This window comes from Giraffa tippelskirchi, chromosome 8, assembly GCF_054371585.1.
Source record: "Giraffa tippelskirchi isolate mGirTip1 chromosome 8, T2T-mGirTip1v1.2.pri, whole genome shotgun sequence".
NCBI lineage: Eukaryota > Metazoa > Chordata > Mammalia > Artiodactyla > Giraffidae > Giraffa > Giraffa tippelskirchi.
The window spans coordinates 101707935-101735883 of NC_137282.1; the positions used below are offsets into that span (position 1 = coordinate 101707935).

Genomic DNA, 27949 nt, shown 5'->3' on the forward strand with positions numbered 1-27949 from the left:
TTAGTTGATAACCGACCAAGTGTTGATCTCGATCTAAAAAGGTGGGAATGGTGGGCATTGCAGTTTAATTTGTTGGTGTTCATTTTACCAATTTATTTCATTTTGGTCTGAATTCCCATTTTTAAAAATAAGCAGATTTTATTAAATAATATTTCAATGTCAGTAACACTTCATAAAGTGTATTATCCTCCTAGTAAGTCAATAGTTTGTTACATAATTGTTATTTATTTTAGATTATCTCTAAAGAAGCTTACAAGTTATTTTTTTCTCCTCATATAGGTGAAGTCATTATATTATATTTTACAAACTTTATTAAAATTCTCATTTCCGTAAAGCAAATACAAAATGCTTTGATTTTGGGCATTTAAAGAAGAGTAAATTTTTTTTTTTTTTTTGACTTTATCCCTGTCTTTCTTTGGCATTATGTTTCTTTTTGGGGTATTTTCAATTTTAAAAGTGTAAAAGCAGGCCTTAAGACTTCATATTGTATGAGAAGAATAATATATTAGATTTTTTTGTCTTAGGGAATTTTTACAGCACCTCTACCCTAGTGATAAATTAGTGAAATAAGTGCAGTTAGCTTCAGAAATTCTTTTTAAAAATTTATTATTATTTCTAGTGTAGTAGTTTGGATTAAGAACACAGGTAATTATTTAGTCCTCACATCATAATAGTATCATATTCTATTGTACGTTATTATAAAAATAGATAATAATTTTTGAGCCTTTACTGTTACCCGAAAACTGGATTTACCTCTTGGTGAGTGTCCAGCCAAAAGATACAACCAAGTCAAAGACTGGGAGAGTGAAGGATTTAGTACTTGCAACCAGTAAGGAGAGTACCAGGGATCTTTCCCAAGGCAGTGTCTCCATGAACAGCAACATTTGGGAAGCTTGAAGCTACCGGTACATGCATAATTATGAAGGGACGTGGGTAGTCCACAGAGTCCAAGCTTTGGTTGATTGAAGTCACGAGGATCAGTAGAGGTAACATCATCATCTCTTAGGTTCCAGTTGATCAGGAGGTTGAATGCCTGGGAAGTTTAAATTCTGCAAAACTGCTCAGGAAAGTGCTTCATACTCTTCTTTACTCTTGAAACAGACCTGTGAGTTTTTACAGCTGATTTATTATGTTTGCTATTGTTATGTTTTGCTATTATTATGTTTGCTACTTCTCTTGCTTGATAGCAGTTTGTTCTTTTATTCCCTTAAAATCATTATTATTAAATCCTTCTCAGTGTTAAGCATTGTAGCCAGGCTTAGATTACAAAATGGCATAGGCCAAAAATGGCTTCTCTTATGTCAAGAAAGCCATGCCTCATTCTGTTTCTCTAGGGACCCCCTACCTTATATGCTTACATTACCATTTGCCTTATATTTCGCTAAGTACTTTACATTTATGTCTCATTTAATTTTTAAACAGTCCTGAGTTAGAGACATAATTGTCTTGTTTTTATAGAGCAAAGAAATAACTTAAAAATGTTAAATAACTTGTTTAGGGTCTGGTAAGTGGCATGTCATAGGGCAGATTTTGACCTTGGGCAGCTTGATGCCAGAGCTTGCTCTTTTAGCTCCCAAGTGGATGTACACAAGGGCAATATAATTTCCTCTCTGTGAAACTGAGTGGCGTCTTATTTATTTTTGGAAGCCAAATTGAAGATACCAACATTTTAACTTACTGGTCTTTCCCTTCTTTTTAGTAGAAAAACAGTGACTAGAGATTTAAAAGGCGTTTAAAGTGGAAATGTTAAAGAACCTGTTCTTTGGCAGTAGTCAACACTCAGTAAACATTTGCTCAGTAAATTAATGAATGGAAAAAAAAACTAAGGTTAATAGAGCATGTTAGAGTGTTCTCTCACATAAAGTACTGAGATTAAGAGAAAACTTGAAATGACACAGGTTAAAAGATGAGAAAGAGATCTAATTGTATTTAAAGCATATTTGTTTTACCCTTTTTGATATTATGGTTGACTTCAATATTTAATTTTTTTTAAGTGTGTGGTTCAAAAATATTTTTGATATGTAAGTTGTGAAATTAGTTGACTTCTCTAAAGAAAATAAAAAAGGCTTCTGTTAAGGTTAAAGAATCCTTAGACTAGGGCCTATGTCAGTTTACATAAATTAAGGACAAGATTTTATTAAGGCTTGAATTTCTCTTAAACATTAATTTTTTTAATTTAAAAATATGATATCGAGTTTCCCGATGGCTCAGTGGTGAAGAACCCGCCTGCTAATGCAGGAGACACAGGTTCAGTCCCTGGGTCAGGAGGATCCCCTGGAGAAGGAAATGGCAACCCACTCCAGTATTCTTGCCTGGAAAATCCCATGGATAGAGGAGCCTGGCAGTCTATATAGTCCATGGGGTCACAAAGAGTCAGACACTACTTAGCGGCTGAACACGGCACAGTAATCTGTAATGGAAAAGAAACGGAAAAAGAATATATAATCACTTCGTTATACACCAGAAACTAACACAACATTATAAATTAACTATACTTCAATAGAAAAAATAAATTTTAAAAATATAAAAAAGAAATTAAAAATTGTGAGGAAATAGCTTTGTAAATAGAAAAATCAGATCTTATTTTTGTTTTTAAAATGAAGTATTGAAAAGTCTATTGAATGGTTGTGAATTCATATCATTTTAAGGGTACCTAAAGGAAATCAGTCCTGGGTGTTCATTGGAAGGACTGATGTTGAAGCTGAAACTCCAATACTTTGGCCACCTCATGCGAAGAGTTGACTCATTGGAAAAGACCCTAATGCTGGGAAGGATTGGGGGCAGGAGGAGAAGGGGACGACAGAGGATGAGATGGCTGGATGGCATCACCAACTCGATGGACATGGGTTTGGGTAGACTCCGGGAGTTGGTGATGGACAGGGAGGCCTGGCGTGCTGCGGTTCATGGGGTCGCAAAGAGTTGGACACGACTGAGCGACTGAACTGAACTGAGAAAGTCTTAAATAATGTGGTAATAGAATTTTAAAGAATAAAGATTAAATTTTATAGTCCTTGATGGATTAGAGACTAAAGAAGCATTGATAGATACAGGAAATGTGTCCATTTGAAAAACAAAAGAACTTAACTGCTCTAAAAATTTGCCAAATTATCATTGGCCCATTATATAACTTTGGAAAATTTAGGTTCAAGTGCTTTAGTGGAAGGGAATGTTGACAAACTGTCAGCAGTTTTATCATTTCCCGTTATAACCTTTATTCTATTAGTTTGGGCAAAAAGTTCCTTTTGAGTTTTTCTGTATGGAAGAATTCTTTGGCCAACTCAGTATTTAAAACTACATAGTTGATGGAGTTTGAGGAAAATTTTCCCCCTTTCATGTCCCCAGTGATATTTTCTGGTTAATCTCCCATATAATAGTAATTTCTTCTTCCTGTGTTTCTTTTAGACTTTTCAGTGTAACATTTCCTTTGCCTGATATAAGCAGATCTAGAGAATAATGTGTTGATGATGATATTTTGAATCAGGCTACATTGGGAAATGTTATTTTCTTCTTTATTATAGTGGATTTCCACATGCAAGAAATAACACTATTCAAAAGCAGGATTTCTCGACCACAGTACTTTTGACCATTATTTGATACTGGGGCTGTACTGTGCATTTTAGGCTATTTAGCAGCATCTGTGGCCTCTACCCACTAGATGCTGGTAGAACCACTGATCTGAAGAATGACTATTTCGGAAGCTATTTAAGCTATCTTTTACCATGATCTACTACTTCTGATTCAGAAATCTGGCAGACTGTAGGCTTTAGGACCACACTCAAATTCTAGTGCCTCTGATCACTATGACCATGGCCAAATAGCTTCCTGTGCCTAAGTTACCCGAAATGAGGATAGTAATAGTATCTTCCTGATGAGAGTGTTATAAAGATTGAATGAGTTTACATATTAAGGTCACACAGTCTAGATAAATGAAGTTAGCTGTTTTTGTTTTATCCCTTTTTTCTTCTCTCTCAACCATTCATGCTTGGATCGGTCACTTAGTATCCCTCCATAGTTCTCTTTTATCTCAAGAATAGTATATATAAAATATCAATATTTGGAAATTTATTATTCTGTACAAATTTTCTAGTATAATTTTCTAAACTAGTTTACAACTTTTAAAACAAGATAGTAGAATCAAGATGACAGGTTCCAAAGAGTAATACTTTGGTATAGTTTAAATATAGTTAAATAAAAGGCAGTTTAAAATTTTTGAAATTGTGGATGTATTGTTTTACCAGAATTGTGTTTGGTTTAAACTGACCATTCCTAAGTGAGTATTTAATGTGACAAAATTTTATTTTCTTCCTTTAAAATAGGATGCATTTTAACTTCTAGGTCATGCATTCTTATTTAACATCTTATAGTATTTTCTTTTCTCAGTAAATTCTTAACCTAATAGTTTAGTGGGTTTTCTGTAGTAAAAATTAGTTCTCAATTTTTTTTTTTTACATCTTTCACAAGGAAAATGTCTTAGAAGCATCTGTGTGTGTGTGATAACAGCTTGATTAGGATATAATTCAGAGACCATTCAGTTCACCCATTTAAAGTGTACAATTCAGTAGTTTTTAGTATATCCATGGAATTGTGCATCCATCACCACAATCAATTTTAGAACATTTTGTCATTTCCAAAGGAACCATGTACTCTTTTTAATATTTTTCTCTTTATTTTTTAAATTATGAAAGTATGATAACACATATACAGGAGACTTGGAAAATACCAAAGTTACAGATAGTTCCATTATATAATTATTTTTTTGATAAATTAAAATTTATAGTTGAAATTTCAATATCAGACTCTCAAAAATTAATAGAATGAATATACAGAGAAGTACAGGGATATAGTAGACCTGAAAATCACCATGAACCAATTCAACATAATTAAATTTATACAATTTTCACATAGTAGTAGGATACAAATTCTAGTCAAGTTCCCATAGACTATAAACTAGGAGACACTGGAACATACCCAGCAACTTAAAACAAGTTGCAAAGGTTTCAGGAGCCACGTACTCTTCAGCAGTCCTTATCACTCATTCCTTTCCCCAGCCAACCACTAATCTACTTTCTGTCTCTATAGAGTTTTGCCTATTCTGGGCATTTCCTACAAATGGAATCAGACAATATGTGGTCTTTTGTGACTGACTTATTTAAATTAGCATATTTTCAAAGTTTACATGTTGTGACAGGTATCAGTATTTTCTTTTTGATGCTAAATAATATTCTTCTGTATGAATATACCACATTTTGTTTCTCCAGTCATCAAATGATGGACTTGTGAGCTGTTTCTACCTTTTGGCTATTGTGAATAATACTGCTATTACTTGCATACAAGTTTTTGTGTAGATACTTACCATTTCTCTTAGGTATTCCTGGGTTGTATAGTGATTCTGTTTAACTTTTTAAGGAACTGTCAGGCTGTTTTCAAGTCTATATCATTTTATATTCCCACCAGCATTGTATAAGGATTCTAGTTTCTGCATACCCTGAGCAGCACATATTATTCTTTTATTTTTGATTATAGCTATACTGGTTGGTATGAAGTGGTATCTAATTGTGGTAGGAACCTTTTTTAAATAGTTCTGCTATACCATTACTCACCTTTGGAAAGCTTGCGTGACACAACATCTTTTGACGATTGATTACTATGTGCTAATTAGTGGGTTCCTGAAAATCATCATCAAACATATACCTTAGTGTTTTGAGAATCTTACTCCCCAGTTTCTGTTACCTTTTAATTGTGATTCTGGGCAAGCTATTTAAATTCTTTACATTTGTTTCTTCATTTTTAAAATGAGGTTAATCGTATCTCTTTTGTAAACATCCTTTGGTAAAGGTTCAGTTCAGTTCAGTCGCTCAGTTGTGTCCGACTCTTTGCGACTCCATGAATTGCAGCACGCCAGGCCTCCCTGTCCATCACCAACTCCTGGAGTTTACGCAAACTCATGTCCATCGAGTCGGTGATGCCATCCAGCCATCTCATCCTCTGTCATCCCCTTCTCCTCCTGCCCCCAATCTTTCCCAGCATCAGGGTCTTTTCCGATGAGTCAACTCTTCGCATGAGGTGGCCAAAGTATTGGAGTTTCAGCTTCAATATCAGTCCTTCCAATCAATAACCAGGACTGATCTCCTTTAGGATGGACTGGTTGGATCTCCTTGCAGTCCGAGGGACTCTCAAGAGTCTTCTCCAACACCACAGTTCAAAAGCATCAATTCTTCGGTGCTCAGCTTTCTTCACCTTCCAACTCTCACATCCATACATGACCACTGGAAAAACCATAGCCTTGACTAGATGGACCTTTGTTGACAAAGTAATGTCTCTGCTTTTAAATATGCTATCTAGGTTGACCATAACTTTCCTTCCAAGGAGTAAGTGTCTTTTAATTTCATGGCTGCAATCACCATCTGCAGTGATTTTGGAGCCCAAAAAAATAAAGTCTGACATTGTTTCCACTGTTTCCCCATCTATTTGCCATGAAGTGATGGGACCACATGCCATGATCTTAGTTTTCTGAATGTTGAGCTTTAAGTCAACTTTTTCACTCTCCACTTTCACTTTCATCAAGAGGCTTTTTAGTTCTTTTTCACTTTCTGCCATAAGGCTGGTGTCATCTGCATATCTGAGGTTATTGATATTTCTCCCGGCAATCTTGATTCCAGCTTGTGTTTCTTCCAGCCCAGCGTTTCTCATGATGTACTCTGCATATAAGTTAAATAAGCAGGGTGACAATATACAGCCTTGATGTACTCCTTTTCCTGTTTAGAAACAGTCTGTTGTTCCATGTCCATTTCTAACTGTTGCTTCCTGACCTGCATACAGGTTTAAAGGTTAAGTGAGATAATTCAAAACTCATTTATTATTATTAGGTTTTTTTGTATAATGCTACTTGCTTCTATATTTTAGATATAAAGAACTCAATAGATATTACTTGCTGTTATTATTGCTACAGTAGCTGCTATGGTTATTACTAAATTACATTTCATTCTGTATGGAAAAAAAACATACGTTTTATGTTTAGAAAAACTGATATATTCTACCAAAGGCAGCTTGTTCTTCAATTAGTATCATTTTTTCATTATCAGACTGGTGCTGCTGCATAGTATTGCCATTTTCATAGAGGCACTGAAATATTCTGTCCATGTACTGACAAAATTACTCTCCTGGGATTTAGCTGTTATAAAAGGAGTAAGTAATGTGTTGTTCTTTGGGAGTTGAATTTCTGGTATGTTGCCAGTCTTTCTGTTATTCCAGCTGAATTTAAAGTGTCAGTCAGTGCATAGACACTTGACTGAATTGTTTTTCTCCACTGGTGGTTTTGTTTGACGTTTTCGTCTATTAAGAGTATTATTTATAAGGAATGTTGCATGTTGATAATTTAGAGAAATCAAAGGAAATTTGGTAATACTACACTACAAAAAGCCGGCTTTGTGAATTCTGGATCCCTAACACTTTAGGTCCAAGAAATGCAGCCTTTTCCTCTGCTCCATTTCCATGGGCAGAGAGGAAGAGAAAGCGGACAAGTTTGCTATGCCCAGACAGAAAAGGAAATCTCGTGTGGTTGATATTCACATAGGCTAAGACCAACAGATTTCGGTCCTTGTTTTGAACAGAATGCCTACTTTTAAAACTCTTCGTTTGGTTTTACTTTATACTTATCAGAGTGACTTTAATGTCAGTGTAGTTCCTTTGCAGTTGCTTTTGATTGTCTAAAGAACTACGGGGAAAAAATGGAGAGCAGGAAATTACAGTAATCACTAGTGTCTTTGGGAATTTTACTCCTTAATAGACATATTTCTTTTTACCTTTATGATTGTTGTAATCAGCCTGCTGCTGCTGCTGCTGCTGCTAAGTCGCTTCAGTCATGTCCGACTCTGTGCGACCCCATAGGTGGCAGCCCACCAGGCTCCCCCGTCCCTGGGATTCTCCAGGCAAGAACACTGGAGTGGGTTGCCATTTCCTTGTCCAATGCGTGAAAAGTGAAAGTGAAGTCACTCAGTCGTATCCGACTCTTAGCGACCCCATGGACTGCAGCCCACCAGGCTCCTCTGTCCATGGGATTCTCCAGGCAAGAGTACTGGAGTGGAGTGCCATTGCCTTCTCCAATAATCAGCCTAGTTTGTTTTAATTTGAAATAACTCGTCTAAATTTCCCTGTGATTAAAATATAGTACAATGCTGCAGGGTCTTAAGAGAATCACAGAAATATGTTACCTACTGCTTATGGCATTTTCCCTTTGTGTTAATATATTTGTTTGGTTAGGTCTTGGGAGTGGTCAAAGAGTGAGTTTTATGCAGATAATTGCAGTGATTATATGGGTTTGGGAAATAGCAGAGGCATTCATGTTATTGTAATCACAGTTATATCAGCTTCTAAAAAATATGCAGTTGGTGAATTTGGCTTGAATTATGTTATTGTATTAAAAATATGTATTGAAAATCTGTATATAAAAAACTGTATTAACTAAGTATCATGTGAATACAGAGGACTTTTAGGCATAGACATTACCATTGAGAAATTCATAGTTCTAATTAGGTGGTGGTTTAGTCACTATGTCATGTCAGACTCTTGTGACCCCGTGGACTCTAGCCTTCCAGGCTCCTCTGTCCATGGGATTCTCCAGGCGAGAATACTGGAATGGGTTGCCATTTCCTTCTGCAGGGGATCTTCCCGACCCAGGAATTGAACCTGGGTCTCCTGCCTTTCATGCAGATTCTTTACCAACTGAGCTTTGAGGGAAGATGACAGTTCTAGTTTGGGGAGTATGTAAAAGAGTGGTAAACTTGAAGGGATGGTAGCTGATACCAGGATATTTGAAAAGCACGAGGTGAGTGTTAACATCACATGCCAGCAGAGTTTGAAAGGTAAATTTTGTGTACTTTGTGGCAGCAGAAGCTTTGTACTTGGCATCTGACCTGTGTATGAAGAGGCTAGATCTTGATGTGGATATCCTGCAAGAGTTTGAGGTTATTAGAGGCATGCTTCTCTATAGAGATAAGAACGAACAAAGATACAGTGACAGAAAGAGGAAGATATTAGGTTACGTTAGCTTGGTTCAGATCATTTCAGTCTATGAGGTACAATCCCTCTGTGGTGCAGCTTTTCATGTTTTTATGTTTTGATTAGACTGTGCCACATGTATCTTTCAGTAACAGAAGCTGGGAGGTGTAGACAAGATGGTTTAGGAAGATGAACAGTTGGTGCCATAATTGCATGTTTACTGAGTAGTTTTGTGGAAAAAAGAGGTAGATTTTTAATACCTGGGCTTGGTGATTTAAAAAAAATTTATTATCATTTATAAAACTGTTCAAAGCTGAATGTCAACTTGTTCTTCTGACCAGTCCTTTGAAAACCCAGTGTCTTTCCCCACCCAGAAGTTTGGCACATTTGGAGGTATTTTGAAGTGTTTCTGTCCTTCCACCTTAGAATTTGAATGAAAATAGTCCATTTTGGTTTTCATTTCCAATACAAATTCATTGTACCATTGAAACATATAGCAGAACTAAAGTGCCCCTACCTTCCTATCTAATGTCAAGCCTGTGATGCTGATACAACAGACATTCAGCAATATTTTTGAAGTTTCTTTCATGTGTTAGGGCACCATGCTGTGCATTGAGTTTACACATTACCGTTCAGTTCAACCTGGCTTCTTAGAAAAACAACTACTTCTGTCTTCTATCTCCTGTCCTAACTGCTTAGGGAAGTTCCTGAATGCTTGTGACTTTGAAATGACACTTTAAAAAAAAAAAACCATACAACACTGATTGACTGAATGGTTTTTCAGTTTATGGTGGGGCATACCATGTGGCATGCAGGATCTTAGTTCCCCTACCAGGGATCGAACCCACACCTCCTGCAGTGGAAGCACAGAGTTTTAACCACTGGACTGCCAAGGAAGTGGGTGGTGGTTGTTCAGTTGCTAAGTCATGTGTGACTCTTAGCGACCTTCAGAATTAACATCATGAATGAGAAGCAGGTGGACACCATGTACTGCTAGATGTAATATTTCATGAACATATCACTTAGGTAATATTCCAACCAGGGAAGATTAACCTGGATCTAACCATGAGGAAATACAGACAAACCCCTCAGACTGGAAAGAAATCTGCCTGCAATGCAGAAGAACCGGGAGACCCGGGTTTGATCCCTGAGTCGGGAAGATCCCCTGGAGAAGGGAATGACAACCCACCCAGTATTCATGCCTGGAGAGTCCTTATGGACAAAGGAGCCTGGTGTGCTACAGTCCGTGGGTTGCAAAGAATTGGACACGACTGAGAGACTAACTCTTTTCACTTTTACATGTCATGAGAATCTTCATAAGGAAATGAAGACCCAAAGAAACCATTAAACCAGTGTATTTTTACACCAAGTTTGGTGCAGAGTCATGGGAAGATACGTAGGGTAAAGGGTATGAGATAAGTATGTATAATAAAATGGGAAAATTTGCAAGTCTTATTTGTTTGGGTTCTTCTGAGTCCTCTTATCTTTGGAGATAAGGGTGCTCCCTTCCTCCCATTATAGGGAGGGCATTTCTCACTCGAGGGTTTAATGACTTTTTTCAGGGGACAAGGGCAAGGAGTATGGGGCTGTGGCTGGGGGTGAAAGAGATCAGAAAGAGAACTTCCTGCTTATGCTGTATGCTCAGTGTCCTTCAGCTTAAAGTAGTCAGTATGCCAGGGTGCTATATCTTGTGTTCCTAAACCCCATCATAGTTCTTTAAGTTATGTGACATAATTGAAAAAAATCCTATATGTTATTCAAAATATGAAAAAAATGAACTTGAAAAACCTAGCTCTTGTTTCATCTTTACCTCTAATTCATGTCATTTCCTTGTCATCTAGTTTTTTGGCTGCTGTTTTCTAATTTCTGTAATGATAAAATAGTAATAACAATAGAGGCTACAAAAGGTAGTTGTGAGATTTGTAAATCATTTTGATAAAGATTGTCTCTTGTGTGCACTTCTGATTTTTTGTTGTAAAAAAATGCTGGGTTATACAAAATATTAATATGGAAATAATTCATATTATTATCTGAAGTAATTGTCTTGATGTGAAATAAAGCTGCTTTAGTATCAAAAGGGAGTTATAGTATACAATTATACATATTACTACTGATATTTTAATCACACTGTCAGGGTATTAGTAATATTAATAAGTCAGAATTAGAAAGCCTAAGCAGTCAGATTTTTGGAAAATTAATGACTGAACAGTACATAATATATACGGTATATTGTCAGTGCTTTAAATCCTTACTTTAAAGAATTACATTATGCACAGATGTGTTTTGTAAAAAATTCTGATTAATTTAGATGTATATATAATGAAAAGTCATTAAAGGGTCTCTCATCAAAGATTACCTTTGCCAGTGATTTGGTATACAAATGATCATTTTCCAGCTCAAGGCATATACCTTAATGTATTAAGGTACTTATTGGTGGTATTCAGTACCTTTTACGTGGCAGTTTTTTTTTTAATCAAAAAAGAAGAGCACAGAGGAACAGCTTTTATGTTCATCATTCTAAATTACTTGTTTTGCTACCTATTTTTTTTAAGGAATAAAACAAAATTAAAGTGTCTATACTCAGAATAATAGAAATATAAATATTCTATGCATTTAAAAAATTCACAGAAGTTACATTACTCTATTTATATCTTGTTTCAACTTGTTTTTTCCATTTGATAGCTATTTGTAGTTGATGTATACAGAGTTTGTTCATTCTGAATACTTAAATAATACATATTTTAAAAAATACTTATTTTAAAGATGAAATATTTAGGTTTGTGCATTGGGAAAACTCAGATTAACTGCATTCTGAAAAAATAAGTTCCTGAGATTTCCTTTTAGCAAACTTTTGAAACACAGATAACATGACTTCCTGTCTCTCAGTTTCCTGTATCCATGGCAACCTGTGTTTTACACACTGAGTGTGGAGGAACTAATGTGAAGAGTGGTGTTTCCTGAGCAAATTGTGACTTTAAAAAAAAAAAAAAAAGGTGGAGGGGTGGAGGTCAACAGTGCCACAAAAGAAATGCAGCCTAGAAATGTCGTTCTTCAGATTTAGAAAGAAAACCTTTGCTTGAATCAGCCGAGTGTTAATAATATGAATTTCCTGTTCTTGGTAAGATTATTTATTTAAATATGAACTTTTAGCTGAAACAAGAAATAATTTGATTTGTAAAAATCCATAGTTTAAAGAGAGTTTAATTGTTCTGTACTGAATTTGTGTTTTCGAAAATTATGTTGTTTAATTGATAGTAGACTTAAAGTTGATGAAGGGCATATTTATATCCAAGATCTTTATCTCCGCATCATCATTTGTCAATTTTGTTATAGTCAATTGTAATATTTTAGGTTAACTTAGCAAACATTTTATTTTGCAGTTCATTAAATTTGATTATCATTTTGTTAAACAGTGAGTTAATGGCCTAGAGGTGCTAATAATTCTAGAACATATTTCAAACTTATTATTTTATGCTGTCACTGTAGTATGATTTATGATATTTAGTGTTATGGCTAATCCTAATAAAATAGGGTATAGAATTTCTAGTACTATAAAGCTTTCAGTTAAAGAACTTTTTGATGATTTAAAGTTTTACCTTTTCTTTTTGTAGCCAATTTTGATATGAACAGAGAAACCAAGAACAGGGCTATGTGTGGAGTACGTTTTTCTCTGCCTTGTCTACGACTGTTTCTACTTGTTACCTGTTATCTTGTATTATTATTCCATAAAGAGATTCTTGGATGTTCGTCTGTTTGCCAGCTCTGCACTGGGAGACAAATTAACTGCCGTAACTTAGGCCTTTCAAGTATTCCTAAGAATTTCCCTGAAAGTACAGTTTTTCTGTATCTGACTGGAAATAATATATCTCATATAAATGAAAGTGAATTAACTGGACTTCATTCTCTTGTAGCGTTGCATTTAGATAATTCTAGCATTGTGTATGTATATCCAAAAGCTTTTGTTCATTTGAGGCATCTGTATTTTCTGTATCTGAATAATAATTTTATAAAACGCTTGGATCCTGGAATATTTGAGGGACTTTCCAATCTTCGTAATTTATATCTACAGTCTAATCAAGTATCTTTTGTTCCAAGAGGAGTGTTTCATGATCTAGTTTCAGTTCAGTACTTAAATCTGCAAAGAAATCGCCTCACTGTCCTCGGGAGTGGTACCTTTGTTGGTATGATTGCTCTTCGGATACTTGATTTGTCAAACAATAAAATTTTGAGAGTATCAGACTCAGGCTTTCAACACCTTGGAAATCTGGATTGTTTGTATCTAGAAGGTAATAATTTAACAAAAGTACCATCAAATTCTTTTGAAGTACTTAAGAGTCTTAAAAGACTTTCTTTGTCTCATAACCATATTGAAACAATACAGCCCTTTGCATTTAAAGGGCTTGTCAATTTGGAGTATCTCCTCCTGAAAAATTCAAGAATTAAAAATGTTACTAGGGATGGATTTAGTGGAATTAGTAACCTTAAACATTTGATCTTAAGTCATAATGATTTAGAAAATTTAAATTCTGACACATTTAGCTTGTTAAAGAATTTAATTTACCTTAGGTTAGATAGAAACAGAATAATCAGCATTGATAATAATACATTTGAAAACATGGGAGCATCTTTGAAGATTCTTAACCTGTCATTTAATAATCTTACAGACTTACATCCAAGGGTCCTTAAGCCATTGTCTTCATTGATTCATCTTCAGGCAAATTCTAATCCTTGGGAATGTAACTGCAAACTATTGGGTCTTCGCGACTGGTTAGCATCTTCAGCCGTTACTCTAAACATCTATTGTCAGAATCCCCCATCCATGCGTGGCAGAGCGTTGCATTATGTTAAATGGACTGACTTTACAAATTGTGTTACATCTTCAACAAATGTATCCAGAACTTGGGCTATAACATCTCTTCATATTTACCACAAGACCACTACGTTAATGATGGCCTGGCATAAAATAAGCACAAACGGGAAACATTTGGAAAACACTGAGAGCGTTACTTTCGGGGAACGAATTCGTACTTCACCTGCCACTAGATTTTTTCAAGAGAATACCTTTGGTAATCCATTACAGACTACTGAGATATTACCTGTGCAAATACAGCGTACTTCTCCTGTTAACTTGAACTTGGAAAAAAACAGTGCTCTACCGATTGATGCTGCTTCAGTATCTGGGAAAACATCTCCGATCTGTACACAGGAAGTTGAAAAGCTGAATGAGGCTTTTGACATTTTGCTAGCTTTTTTTATTTTAGCCTGTGTTTTAATTGTTTTTTTGATCTACAAAGTTGTTCAGTTTAAACAAAAACTAAAGGCACCAGAAAACTCAGGGGAAAACAGACTTGAATACTACAGCTTTTATCAGTCAGCAAGGTATAATGTAACAGCTTCAATTTGTAACACTTCCCCAAATACTGTAGAAAGCCCTGGTTTGGAGCAGATTCAACTTCAGAAACAAATTGTTCCTGAAAGTGAGGCACAGGTCATTCTCTTTGAACATTCTGCCTTATAATTCAGTTAAATAATGGGCTGTAAGAAAACCTCAGTGTCATGGACATGAATAAAACTGAAACATCCTTATAGAATTATAGACTTTATTTGGGTATATAATGATTTCTGTGAGCTTAGTATTAATAAATACAGGTTTTTAATAATTTGTGAATACTGTATTCATTCTGTAAATATTATCTTTGAAAGGCACTGTATTAAGTAATAATAATAGCTAACATTTCTGTGTACCAAGCACTATGTTAAATATTTTACATATAACACTGAATCCTTAAAAAGCCTATAAGGTAATAACATCTTCACTTTACAGATAGGGAAACCTAGGCAGAGTGAGTTAAGAAACTGTCCCAAATTCCAGAGCGCATGCTTTTAATTTTCTGCTATCCTGCTGCCTGGGTGCTAGGGTTATAATCGTGAACAACGTGGACATGGTTCCTATTTTTGGTAGAGCTTGAAATGTTGAGGAGGACACATAGGGTTATCGTACAGTATGGTAAGTACTGCACTTGAAGGTACTGTTTTGTATAACATATATGGAGATGAGAGAAGGCTTTATAAGAAGAGGGGCATTGAAACTGGCTTGCAAAGAATAAATAGACATTAGCCTAGTGAAGAGAGCTGAGTAGTAGGTAGAGATAACATTGTATCAGAAGGGCTGAAGAAACAGAAGACTGCTTTCAGAAACTAAAATTCACTCCATCTGGAGTTGTGAATGGTACTGAGATCTGCAGCTAGAGAGAAAAATCAGATGATGAAGGATGTTGTAATTTCATGTTTTTCCCTGGGGCAACAGGGGGCCATGGAAGGATCTTAAGCGATGGTAAGAGTAGCAAATGCTATTGTTTGGTGACACATTCAGTGCTTCTTTTAAACATTTAACATTTGGCAAATACAAACTGAAAGTGCACTGTTTCTGGAAGTAACAAGACTAGACCAGGATTAATCTGAATCATTAATCCAAGGGAGAGATGCTGGAGGCCTAGACCAGGGTATTGGCAGAGAGGATGGATGGATTCTAGAGCTACTTTGCAAGGTGCCTTGGTGATTGGCTGATGAGTGGCAGATGAGGGAGAAATCGTATGTTAGGTTTTTGGAAAATATTTGCCTTAAGATTACAGGTAACATTTTAGAAAACTTTGTTCATTTATAAACCACATACAGAATGAAATAGACTTGTTTGAGTGACCACTTAGGTCAAGAAGTAGAACATTCAAATATAACATATACGTGGACTATTCTTAAACTTGAGGATTATTGAGATAGCCAAGTGTTCAAGCTTTAAGGTGGAGGGGGACCCATATGTAATTAGGACATTTTTACTCCATTATCTTACCCACACCACAATAAAAACAGCAAAATTTGTCATGTTTGTTTTAAGGGTTGTGAAAATGGCAGGGGGAGGGGGCAGGGGTGGGGGGAAGCCTGGAAACCTTTGCCAAGGCTCTGAAAATCAGCTTTGATGTTAGGTCTTCCTGCCCACCAAGCTGGCTGCGCGTGTGCTTCCCCACATCCTGTTGCACTTCTTGTTCTTCCCACTTCTTTGCGTGTCCTCTGTTACTGTGCCAGACTGAAACACATATGCATGGACTGCTCATGTGTTGTGGGCTGCTCTGGACTAAGAGTAAAGAGAATGGGGTGGGTGAAACCAGGTTGTTCTCTTTACCAGTTAGTCTTTGTTTATATGCATCACCCACTGAATAATAGTAATTTTTTTTCTCCTTAGATGGCCTGTTTCATTTCTCATTAAAACTTGTATTTTTCTTTTCTGTTACTGGACTTACTGATGGGGCCTTAGGTGGGTGGGGAGGGATATGAATCAGTTGTATCATTATTATCTAGATTGTTAATGGTTTCACAGTTAGGGAGCACTATTAACAGGATAATGAGCCCACTTTTTTCAATATTACACCATCTCAAGTATAGTTTTTAAAAACATTTATAATGGTGAGGTCATGGGTCCAACCCCATAATTATCAAATCTATTCAATCTTTTTATATTACTTAAAAAAATAAGAAAAGCACGCGAAATAGTTTGATAAGAAAAGCACGCGAAATAGTTTGTCAAGTGATTCCTATAAGCATTGAAAACAAGAATTGGTTAGGTTTTTTCACCCTAATGTCTTTTCTGTACCAGTCATTGATCATCTCCTTTTTATGGAACTTCATTGAACAGTATTTTTTAAAGCATAGTCTTCCTGTTGAAAATCATGTAAAATGGCAGTTTCTTCTCATCCCACTACACACAAATCATTGTAGTTATTTCTTATTGTCTTAAAGAGAAGACTTTTTTCTCCCCACCTCTCTGCACTCATTAAAAAAAAGTTAATTGAGAGAATGGTTTACAATATGAGCTTCCCAGGTGGCACTAGTGGTAAAAAAAATCGGCCTGCTACAGGAGATGCAAGAGACGTGGGTTTGATCACTGGGTTGGGAAGATCCCCTGGAGTAGGAAATATTCTTGCCTGGAAAATTCCGTGGACAGAGGAGCCTGGAGGGCTACAGTCCGTGGGGTCACATAGAGTCAGACACTACTGACATGTACACTACTGTATGTACACACATACAGCGGGAGAATGATTTATAATATGAAAGACTTTGTAAGGATAATTGTTGGATATAAACTTTTATTTTTAAATAACTTAATGAATTTCCACATGAATTTTTTTATCCTATTTCCTTGCTGACATTTGTCAATGGGACTAAGTTTATTAATTCATATACTTTTCACATGACCATGAAGAGAATTAACTGTGTAGAAAGATGTGTTTCCATTTAAGTGACAGAAATATTTTCAGCCTAGGTCCTGGAAAGTAGCAGAGGGGGGACCTGATTTTAGTGTAAATGTATAGCTTCTGGTGTGGTAGGAATTCTGGAGTAAGACCGATATATCAGGACTTTTCCTTTTTTTTTTTTTTTCAATAAACTGTTCTTGGACTTGTTAATATAAGCAGAAAAGTATACTTTAGAGAATATTTTATTTGGTTGTGGCTTTTAGTGCTTAAAAATGTATTTATTTTCTTAAATTACCCTAAGTTCATCCACCCTCTAACTTAGGATTTAATTGAGTTCAAATATTATTAGGTGCAGTGTACAAGTTGTGATCTAGTTAGAGCAGAGAAAATTTTAAAGTGACTAAAGTTCTGGTTTCTTTCTTGGGCTTGCTACTATGAAAAACTTAAATCATCAACTTTAGGTTATAAAACTGTTCAGAACAGGTAATTTAACATTTTGTGTTCTTGTAAATGTTGTGTTCCTGAATACCTGTTTTTCTCCAGGGCCCAAGGGGATGAAGATGTGATGTTAAGTATGTAAATTCATCACATCAAGAAATTATTTAAGACACATGGTCTATGATAATGAATCAGTTAATTTGAAAACTAGAAGTGTGAAGTGCTCACTAGAAAATTACTAATAAAAGTTGGAAAAGTGAAAAGAAACTAGAGTCCTGTTCACATTTAATCTATTACTTATTGTTTGGGTAACCAGACGAATATTACAATTTTTTTTTTATTTGTGCCTTTGGTATTAAGAATTTTGCATTATCTTTCTAGGGGCATTTTGTTTTCTGAACATCTGTTGTTGAGTGTGTAATGATACAAAAGGACAGAAATAGTTTTAAGCCACCATGATTTTTTTAAGTTGGGTGAAAAGCACAAGAAAGAAGGATTTTGTTTTCTTTAGTATTGTGCATAGTTTTCAAAAGTAAGGAAAAAAAATCACTTTCCATGAAATTTCTGCAATTCACATATTCTGCAGGTACTTTTATATACCTGGAAAGTAACCTCAAAATGTCATACCTCTAGGAAGTACTAAGATTAAGAGCTGTAGTTTCACTCCTGTGCATTTGACTAAAAAAAGAAAGTTTACTAAAAAGTGGAATTGTTTTCAATGATCAGGTGATCTTTACCTACTGAGTAAAATTTTTCATGCTCTCACCTATTTATTTAATGTTTGTGTATGTGTGTGTATATATATATATATATATGATATGTATATACACACATATATACAAAACAAGCAGATGTTTAAAAAGGCCTGCTTTCTTTCTGTAGTGAAGGTGTAACTCTGGTCTGTGCAAGTAAATTAATGTATCAACCACATATGTACAATAAGAAAAATGTGATAAGTAAAAAGGAAGATTACTAATACTTCTTGCCCTTCAGTTTTAATTTTATTGTCTTTTTTCATCCTTGATGTTAAACATTCCTTGCATTATCTAAGATGAATGTTTCAGACATAGTTTCAATACAGCGACTTTCTGTTCTATTTTCTGCCTCATATCTGGTGTAGATGAATCAGTTGTAATATGTTATCTACAACTTAGTTACCCATACTTGTAATTTAAAAAAGAAATAAGTAAAAATAATATTGTTTATAAAACAAAGGGGGGCAGTTTTTGAGCTCTGGGGATCTTAAATTCCCATGATTATTTATTATGTATTCACATGATGCATAATGTTACCCTAAGGGACTCCAGGGGATCTTCCTGGCCCAGGGCTCAGACTCACGTCTCCTGTGTCTCCTGCATTGGCAGGTGGATTCTTCCCTGGTGACTCAGATGGTAAAGAATCTGTCTTCAGTATGAGAGGCCCAGGTTCAATCCCTGGGTTGGGAAGATCCCTTGGAGAAGGGAGTGGCTACTGATTCCAGTATTCTTGCTTGGAGAATTCCATGGACAGAGAAGCCGTGGGCTACAGTCCGTGGGGTCGCAGAGTCGGACATGACTGAATGACTAACATTTTCACTTTTCACTTTCCACTTGGGAAGCCCAAATTAATTGATATCCTGGTATAAATCCACCTGCCTTTTTTTTTTTTTTAATTTTTATTTATTCATTTATTTATTTTTTACTTTTGGCTGTGCTGGCTCTTTATTGTTGCATGCAGGTTTTCTCTAGTTGTGATCAGGGGCTACTCTCTAGTTCTCATGCATGGGCTTCTCATTGTACTCGCTTCTTTTGTTGTGGAGCGTGGGCTCTAGGGCACAGGTTCAATAGTTGTGGTGCACAGACTTAGTTGTTCCATGGCATGTGGGATCTCCCCAGATCAGGGATTGAACCCGTGTCTCCTGCATTGGCAGGCGGGCTCTTTACCACTGAGCCACCAGGGGAAGCCCCCCACCTGCCTTTAATACTCAGTAAGCCAGTCTTCTGAAGTCTGCTCATGGAACTAGATTAAGATAAAGTTTTGGCTTTAAAAATCAGCTACCAGGTTTTTTTGTTTGTTTGTAAACTCTTGAATGTTGTTTTTTCTACTGTGCTGTAGAAAACCTCAGTTTCCATATCCATGGATACAGAAGACCTCATATACTATATCATTTTAGAGTATAAGGGACTTGAGCATCCATGAATATCCAAGCAGAGTTGTATAGACTAGCATGGAGTTTGGCTAATTCTTTCAGGGGCACTAGATGGCTGTGAACTGCCACTTGTGGTATGCACCGCTTTCAGAAAATTAAAATTTCTAAAAGTACATGGTCTCCTCTACTTTTTACTTCTCCACATTATACCTGACACTAGATTCGAATGGATTTACACGAGAAGACTACTACTAGGAGATGATACACTGAGAATTCCAATAATGTGTTACTCATAAGTCCAGTATGTAGCACATATAAAAGAAAAAACTGAGCTTTTTTCATAAACAAAAACAGTATAATACCTAGTTCTTGGCTTGTTGTGTTTAAAGAAATAATGTATATAAGATTATCTAAGTACAGTGACTTTTCTCCTTCTCTCTCTTCCACCAAACCCATTGCTGTTTGATTCCTGGTTTACAGCTCTCATTTGATTGTTTCCATTTTAGATGTCCAATTACATTTTAAAGCATGTAATTCAGAAAGATTGTATATTACAGGAAACAAGATTCTTAATTTATAAAATACAGCATTGAGAGAGAATTGTGTGAATAAAAAGGAAAGCAAATGCCTAATCAAAACTTAGTATAGAATACTGTATAAAATTTTTACTTTAAATGCTTCTTTTTAAAGTGTCACATTTTACACATTTGGAGGGAACATTTCTGTAATACTTCAAAAAGGAGAATAAGAAATTATAACTTCATAGTGCTTCTTTTCTTTAAATATCTGTTCTGTATGCCAGGAAAGTACAAGCCTCATCTAGCTTTTTTGTTACCCTATTATTCTGGGGTTCTTTTCCCAAACTGCTTAATGAATGATCATTGAGTTGCATCTTTCTGAGTACTTTTTTGAATTTGAATGCTCTGAATATACATAACGTCTCCTTTTTACTGATCCCTAAATATGGGCTTCCCAGGTGGCGCTAGTGATAAAGAATCTGCCTGCCAATGCAAAAGATGAGGATTTGATCCCTGGGTTGGGAAGATCCCCTGGAGGGGAGGGCAATGACAAGCCACTTCAGTATTCTTGCCTGGAAATCCCATGGACAGAGGTGCCTGTCAGGCTGCAGTCCATGGGGTCACAAAGAATTGGACACGACTGAGCACACTCACACATACAAATATTGCATAGAATCTTTTTCTTCAGTACCTCTCCTTTTTTAGAATCGACTCTTTTCATTCAAAGCCAAATTACATACCTTTCTACTCTGGGCCATAGTCATTTTCTCTCTTGAAATCCAAGCCTCACTCCCTCTGGTACCTAATAGATACTCCAGAGTGAGCATGGTTTCCCTTCGTCTACTGGGATTAACCCGCCCCTGCCCTGGTGGCTCAGAGGGTAAAGCGTCTGCCTGCAATGCGGGAGACCCAGGTTCGATCCCTGGGTTGGGAATATCCCCTGGAGAAGGAAATGGCAACACACTCTGGTACTCTTGCCTGGAAAATCCCATGGACAGAGAAACCTGGTAGGCTACTGTCCATGGAGTCGCAGAGTCAGACATGACTGAGTGACTTCACTTTCACTTTTCACTTTCTCCCAGCTAGATCTCTGCCTGTTGTGTCCTTTTCTGTGCAGCATGGGTCACATTTTAGTGAAAAAAATGACAGACTGAGGTTGCCTCACCTCAGTTCTTCACCCCTACAAGACAGGTGTCCGTCCAAACTTCTCTTGGTATTGCTGGAAATTCATCTGCTGGCAGGGGAGGGAAGAAAGGGAGTGAATCCCAACGGTCACTTGACTGACTTCTCTAAGCCTGAGTAAGCCATGGGCCAGAACAAGTCTTTTTTCTGACTAGTGTGTGCAGGCAGAGTAGAGGTTGGACCTGTGTCCTCTGGCCTGTGTCCAGTCTGCTTCTGGGAATATCCTTATCCCATCTTCTGTCAGATTTTGACACTTCCTTTTGTCAATCATTCACTAAGTCTATTTTTTGGCTTTCTATAAACCTCGGGTTCCTAAACCCGTTAGATTTCTGTCAGAACTGTTCAAGCTTTATTCTGGTTCCAGCAGTGTCAGCTAAACAGTCTCCTCACTTATGAGAAAGGGGTGAAGTTACTGCTTTTGGCAATAACTGTGCAGTCAAAAGTTTATCTTGTCTATGTTTCAGTTTATCGTAATCTGTTCTCAGCTCATTCCATAAATGTGCATATCTGAGTTGAGGCCTGATTATGTAGAACTGTGTTATTTTCTAATTATGGCAAAGATATGTCTTCTTACCCTCTCCTCAGAAACATGTGCCCATGCTGGTTGCACAGAGTCAGACACGACTGACGCGACTTAGCAGCAGCATGGACTGCAGCCCGCCAGGCTCCTCTGCCCATGGGATTTTACAGGCAGTAATACTGGAGTGGGTCGTCGTTTCCTTCTCCAAGGGATCTTCCCAACCCAGAAATAGAACCCCAGTCTCCTGCATTGACAGGCAGATTCTTTACCACTGAGCCACCTAGGAAGCCCATACGTGTGTGTGTGTATTTTTCAGATTCTTCTCTATTTGTAGATTTTGACAAGATACTGAATATAGTTTCCTATGCTATACAGTAGGTCCTTGTTGATAATCTACTTTATATATACTAATATGTATCTCTTAATCCAAAATTCCTAATTTATCCTCCCTCACCTTCCCTCTTAGGTATCTATAAGTTTGTTTTCTATGTCTTTGAGTCTATTTGTTTCATGAATAAGTTACTTTGTATCATTTTTTTTAGATTTCACATATTGCTGCTGCTGCTGCTAAGTCACTTCAGTCATGTCCGACTCTGTGCGACCTCATAGCCGGCAGCCCTTATTAAGTGATATCAAATAATATTTGTCTTTCTCTGTTTAGCTTACTTCACTTAATATGATAATTTCTCAGTCTGTCCACGATGCTGCAAATGGTATCATTTCATTCTTTTTTATGCCTGAGTAGTATCCCAATGTGTGTGTATGTGTACGTGTGTATATAAACCTCGTCTTCTTTATCCATTCGTCTGTAGATGGACATTTAGTTGTTTCCTTGTCTTGGCTATTGTAAATTATGTTGCTTTGAACTTTGTGGAGCTTGTATTTTTGAATTAGAGTTTTCATCTTTTCCGGATTTATGCCTAGAGTGGGATTGCTGGATCATAGTGGTAACTCCATTTTCCGTTTTTTAAGGAACATTCATACTGTCCTCTATAGTGGATGCACCAGGTTACATTCCCACCAACGGTGTAGGAGGATTCCTTTTCCTCCACATCCTCTCCAGCATTTCTTATTTGTACACTTTTGGATGATAGCCGTTCTGACTGGTATAAGGGGATACCTCATTGTAGTTTTGATTTGCATTTCTCTAATAATTAGCGGTGTTGAGCATCTTTTCATGTGCCTGCTGGCTCCAGTACCTTTTTCTAAAATGTTTCTCACTGAACCACGTAAGGCAAGCTGTGTATTTCTTTAGACTTTTTTTTTAGTTCGGTTTTTTTTTTTTTCCACTTTATTATTTTTTTTAAATTGGCGTGTAACTGCTTTGTGCTGTATGGTAAGTCGCTTCAGTTGTGTCCGACTCTTTGTGACCCCGTGGGCTGTAGCCTGCCAGGCTCCTCTGTCCATGGAATTCTCCAGGCAAGAATACTGCAGTGGGTTGCCATTTCCTTCTCCAAGGGATCTTCCATACCCAGGGATCGAACCCACGTTTCTTACGTCTCCTGCACTAGCAGGCAGGTTCTTTACCACTAGCACCACCTGGGGAGCCCATAACTGCCCATAACTGTAACAGTGTTGTGTTAGTGTGTGCTGTACGACAGTGTGAATCAGCTTTATGACCTAGAGGGGTGGCATGGGGGAGTGGAGAGAAGTTTTTTAGTTCTTGTGTGATGGATATATAGTGATATCAAAAATATATACTATTTCAATAGGCTGTTATATACACATTAAAATGTAACAGTAATATCAAGTTTTTATTATTTTGCTGATCTGTTAATTTAGTTCTCTAAAATCTGATCACACTTGAGAGTACAGACAAATGATTTGACTTTACAGAGGTAGGAACATTACCCAAACTGTGTTGACTTTGGGAACTACTTTACTGAATATTTTAAAACTTAATTATGCTTTTTAATGCAGTATGAGAAACATGATATGTCCCATGCAGGTATGATAACTATGAGTTCTCTGGAGGAAAGAGTTAAATAACTTAAATTTTTTAATTATTTTAAAATTCAAATAGCATAATTTTGTGTACCAGTGGATGGTTATATACTTCTCCTCTTTTAAAGTCAGGCATGTTAAGGTGTAGTTTACATAGAGTAAAACCTCTTATAAGCATACAGTTTTGACAGATACACACAGTATGTAACAGTACTACACTCAAGGTACAGTATGTAACCATCATCCCAAAAGTTCCCTTGTGGTCCCTTTGCCTGACAACCACTGATTAAGTAATTGTGCCTTTCCAGAAAGTCACATACATAAATGAAGTCCTGTAGTATATAGCCTTTCAAATCTGTTTTCCTTAGCATAATTATTTTTGAGATATTTTTCCAACTTGTTGCATGTATCTCTAGTTTGTTTCCTTTTATTGCTGATTGTTCTGTTGGATAAGTGACCCACAGTTTATCCATTTGTTAGTTGGTGGACATTCAGATCATTTGTAGTTTGGGATTATGAATAAAGCTACTGTGAATATTCACATACAGTTCTGAGAATACTTGTTTTGGTCTTGGGTAAATACCTAAGAACGAGATTGCTTACATGTATGGAATGTTTAACTTTATAAAAATTGCGAATGTTTTTTCCAAAATGGATGTTTTTTCCTACTGGTGCTGTATGAAAGGTCCTGTTGTTTCTTTCTCTCGCCAGCACTTGGTATTGTCAGTCTTCATCATTTTACTTTTCATTACAATCTCATGACAGTTTTAATTTGCGTTTCTTTGATGACTAATAAATGATATTGAGCATTTTTTCAAGTCCTCATATGCCATCTGTATGTCTTACTTGGGGAAGTATCTGATCAAATTTTTGCCCCGTTTTTAAATTGAGTTATTTGTTGTCTGAGTTTTCAGAGCCAGGATCTTCATCAGATGTTTGCTTTACAGACATTTTTTCACAGTCTATGACTTCAACATTTTGTACCTTTATCTTTTTAATTATAACATTTAACATAAGACTATTATAATAAAGAATGTTAAAGTATTTCTTTCCCATCTAATCTACCCACGTAAGTATTTAAGCTTACTGGTAATCTAGTGAAAGAAAATTTTAATGTGATATGCAAAGTACAATTTCTGCTTTAAGAAATATATTTTGAAAGTTTCATTTATACTTTCACACTAAAATTTTATCTTCATGTTCAAGAGGATAGTTAGGGAAAAAAGCAATTGTCTGTTGAAATAATCCATTTCAACATGTTTTGCTCTTCTTGTATTCTAGTGTTATCCAGGATAAATTCTGTGGTATTATAAACATCTCAGTGGAGGGCCTACATGATGTCATGACCGAAGATCCTGAAACGGGAACTTATAAAGAGTAGGTGTATCATTTAATTAATTGCACTTGAACTTCGGTAATTAATTATACCCTACGTTATTTTTGTTTATCATAACCATATAAGCATCGTATGGCAGCTTTTAAATTTTGTCTTTATAAAAGAAAACATTTTTTTGTTATTTTGCTTGTAATATTGTTTCATCTTGAGATAAGCTAAATTTTCTTATAGTGAAGTTTTGAATTGGGGTTCTTTGGTCTAGTAAATCATTTTATGTCTTGACATTAGGTTTTAAAAAAATATTGCAAGTGTAATTTGTCATATAAATTCCCTTTTTAAGATTTTTAAATTAATTTATTTTTAATTGAAGGATAATTGCTTACAATATTGTGTTGGTTTCTACATATATCAACATGAATCAGCCATAGGTATACGTATGTCCTGTCCTTGAACCCCCCTCCCACCTCCCGCCCCATAACACTAGGCATACCACCCTGAATACGCCTGATCTTGTCTTTTAAAATATTTTGAATATGTTCTTTTTTTCCACTAACAGTGTTCCCTTGCCCTTCAGGCAAGTTACAGAGCAAAAGGGGAATGGGTTAGCATCATATATTTGTATTTGACTGGTTGAAGCATCGCTGGCACCTCTAAGATAGCAGAGGGTCACATGGTACTTGACTAGTTCCAAAAGAGAGTAGTAAAATTTCAGTTGATTCTTGTACAGGGTGGACAGGGGTTTGGGGCGCCAACCCTCTTCACAGTTGAAACTCCAAATATAACTTTACAGTTGACCCTCAATGTCTGAAATTCTGTTTCTGTGGATTCAACCAAGCACAGATCATGTAGTACTGTAATATGTGTAGCACTGTTACATGAGTTTATTGAAAAAAATCTACACAATTCAAATCTGTGTTGTTCAAAGGTCAACTGTATTCTTCATGAGCTTAGTTAAAATCGTGTTATCAGGAATTCTGATATTCTCACATTTACATGTTAATTTGAATAAAATTTTTAATCATCGTATCCTTTCATATTTAGTAGAATTATCAAACCTTTTCTCTTAATGCTGATATTAGTAAAGGGAATATTTCATATAATGATAAGGAAGGCTTCATGAGATTCCAGACTGCTTGGCTTCTCCTCAGTAACGTATTTAGCCTGTTTTTCTGGCTTGAGGATGGCCATTCTAACAGGTGTGATATGATATTGTGGTTTGGGTTTCCATCTCCCTGATGATCGATGATGTTGAGATCTTTCCTGTGTCTGTTGGCCATCTGTATGTCTAATTTGGAAAAATGTCTATGCAGACCCTCTGCTTGTTTTTTAATCAGATTGTTTGAATTTTTGGTGTTGGGTTGAATCAGTTCTTGATATATTTTGGACATTAACCCCTTATCAAATGGATGATTTGTAAGTATTTTCTTTGATTAAGTTGCCTTTTCATTCTGTTGATGGTTTCCTTTGCTGTACAGAAGTTTTTGGTTTGATGTAGTCCCACTTGTTGACTTTGTTTTCAGAGCAGATATAAAAAATCATCACCAAGACCAGTGTGAAGGAGCTAACCACTGTGTTTTCTTGTAGGAGTTTTGTTGTTTCGGGTCTTAAGTTCAAGTCTTTGATTCATTTTGAGTTAATTTTTGTGTTTAGTGTATCTTTTAATTTCATCTTTTTTGCATGAGTTTCTTTTTAGTTAATAGAGTTCTTTATTAAACCAGGAAAATATATCAATGATGCTTATAATTTGCCTTCTGCTTGTCTTTGTTTAGACTAGATTCCCTTTTTTTCCTTAAATAATACATTGTTTTTAGGCACATTGACAAATGAGGTTGACAACAAACCTGTTGCCAAATTTGGGAATAAGGAAGAAAGGAGACTCATAAGTTGTGGTTTTATAGTTAGAGAGTACAAAACATACCAGCCATCAAGGATGTAGTTTTTTTAGAAACAAAAATAAAATGTAGGCTTTTATAAGCATTTTCCCCCCTCTTATTGATACATTGACTCACCAGATGGCTTTTCATAATGGAATAGAGAATACCCAAAGCAGCCTTGGCTCCTGGACTTTAACTTATCCCCTCTGTGTTGTCCTGACTTGTGTTGGTCTCAGTGGCCTCCTTGATGCCTCTCTCCAGTTAATCCCTCTGATCCATTCTGCTTCATTTAAAATTAGAAGCCCAGGTTTGTGTAGCATGAAGTTGATGGGACACTGTTCTTTGCTGATCTTCAGTTTACATTATTGGTCTTTTCTCTTCCTCTCTAAATTCTTTTTCCTTTCCCAAATGTGCCAGTTCCTTTGACTCATAACATTTCTTCTCCTTGGCAGGTCATGCCCTCAGCATTGCTCTGTGTAGCAAATACCTACTTCTAGACTCCTTTCCATGATCTCAGTAAAAATTCATTGCTTCCTTCTCGGCTGCTCGGTGGCTCAGATGGTAAAGAATCTGCCTGCAGTGTAGGAGACCTGGGTTTGATCCCTGCGTTGGAAAGATCCCCTGTAGGAGGGCATGGCAACCCACTCCAGTATTCATGACTGGAGAATCCCATGGACAGAGGAGTCTGGCAGGCTATAGTCCATAGGATCACAAAGAGTCTGACACGGCTGAGTGACTTAGCACACATGGATGTGAGTGGGAGGCT

The 27949-nt window shown here is 36.3% G+C and overlaps 1 protein-coding gene and 1 long non-coding RNA gene across 14 annotated transcripts in view; one reads left to right on the forward strand and one right to left on the reverse strand.

Moving 5' to 3' along the window:
* IPO11 (importin 11) overlaps window positions 1-27949 on the forward strand; it is a 201432-nt gene that overhangs the window by 142815 nt on the left and 30668 nt on the right. For 7 of the 13 annotated variants that reach the window (XM_081519785.1, XM_081519783.1, XM_081519784.1 and 4 more), the window contains one exon: window positions 25255-25350. In XM_081519785.1, coding sequence (XP_081375911.1) covers window positions 25255-25350 — 96 coding nt within the window. Of the gene's footprint in view, window positions 1-12608; window positions 14655-25254; window positions 25351-27949 lie in introns of those variants that run through there. The other 6 variants (XM_081519791.1, XM_081519792.1, XM_081519789.1 and 3 more) reach the window with 2 other exon arrangements.
* LOC145517416 (uncharacterized) lies at window positions 12955-27930 on the reverse strand. The gene is made up of 2 exons (XR_014062024.1): window positions 27319-27930; window positions 12955-14193 (listed from the first exon to the last, which is right to left on the reverse strand). It is a non-coding gene; the product is annotated as an uncharacterized LOC145517416 (long non-coding RNA).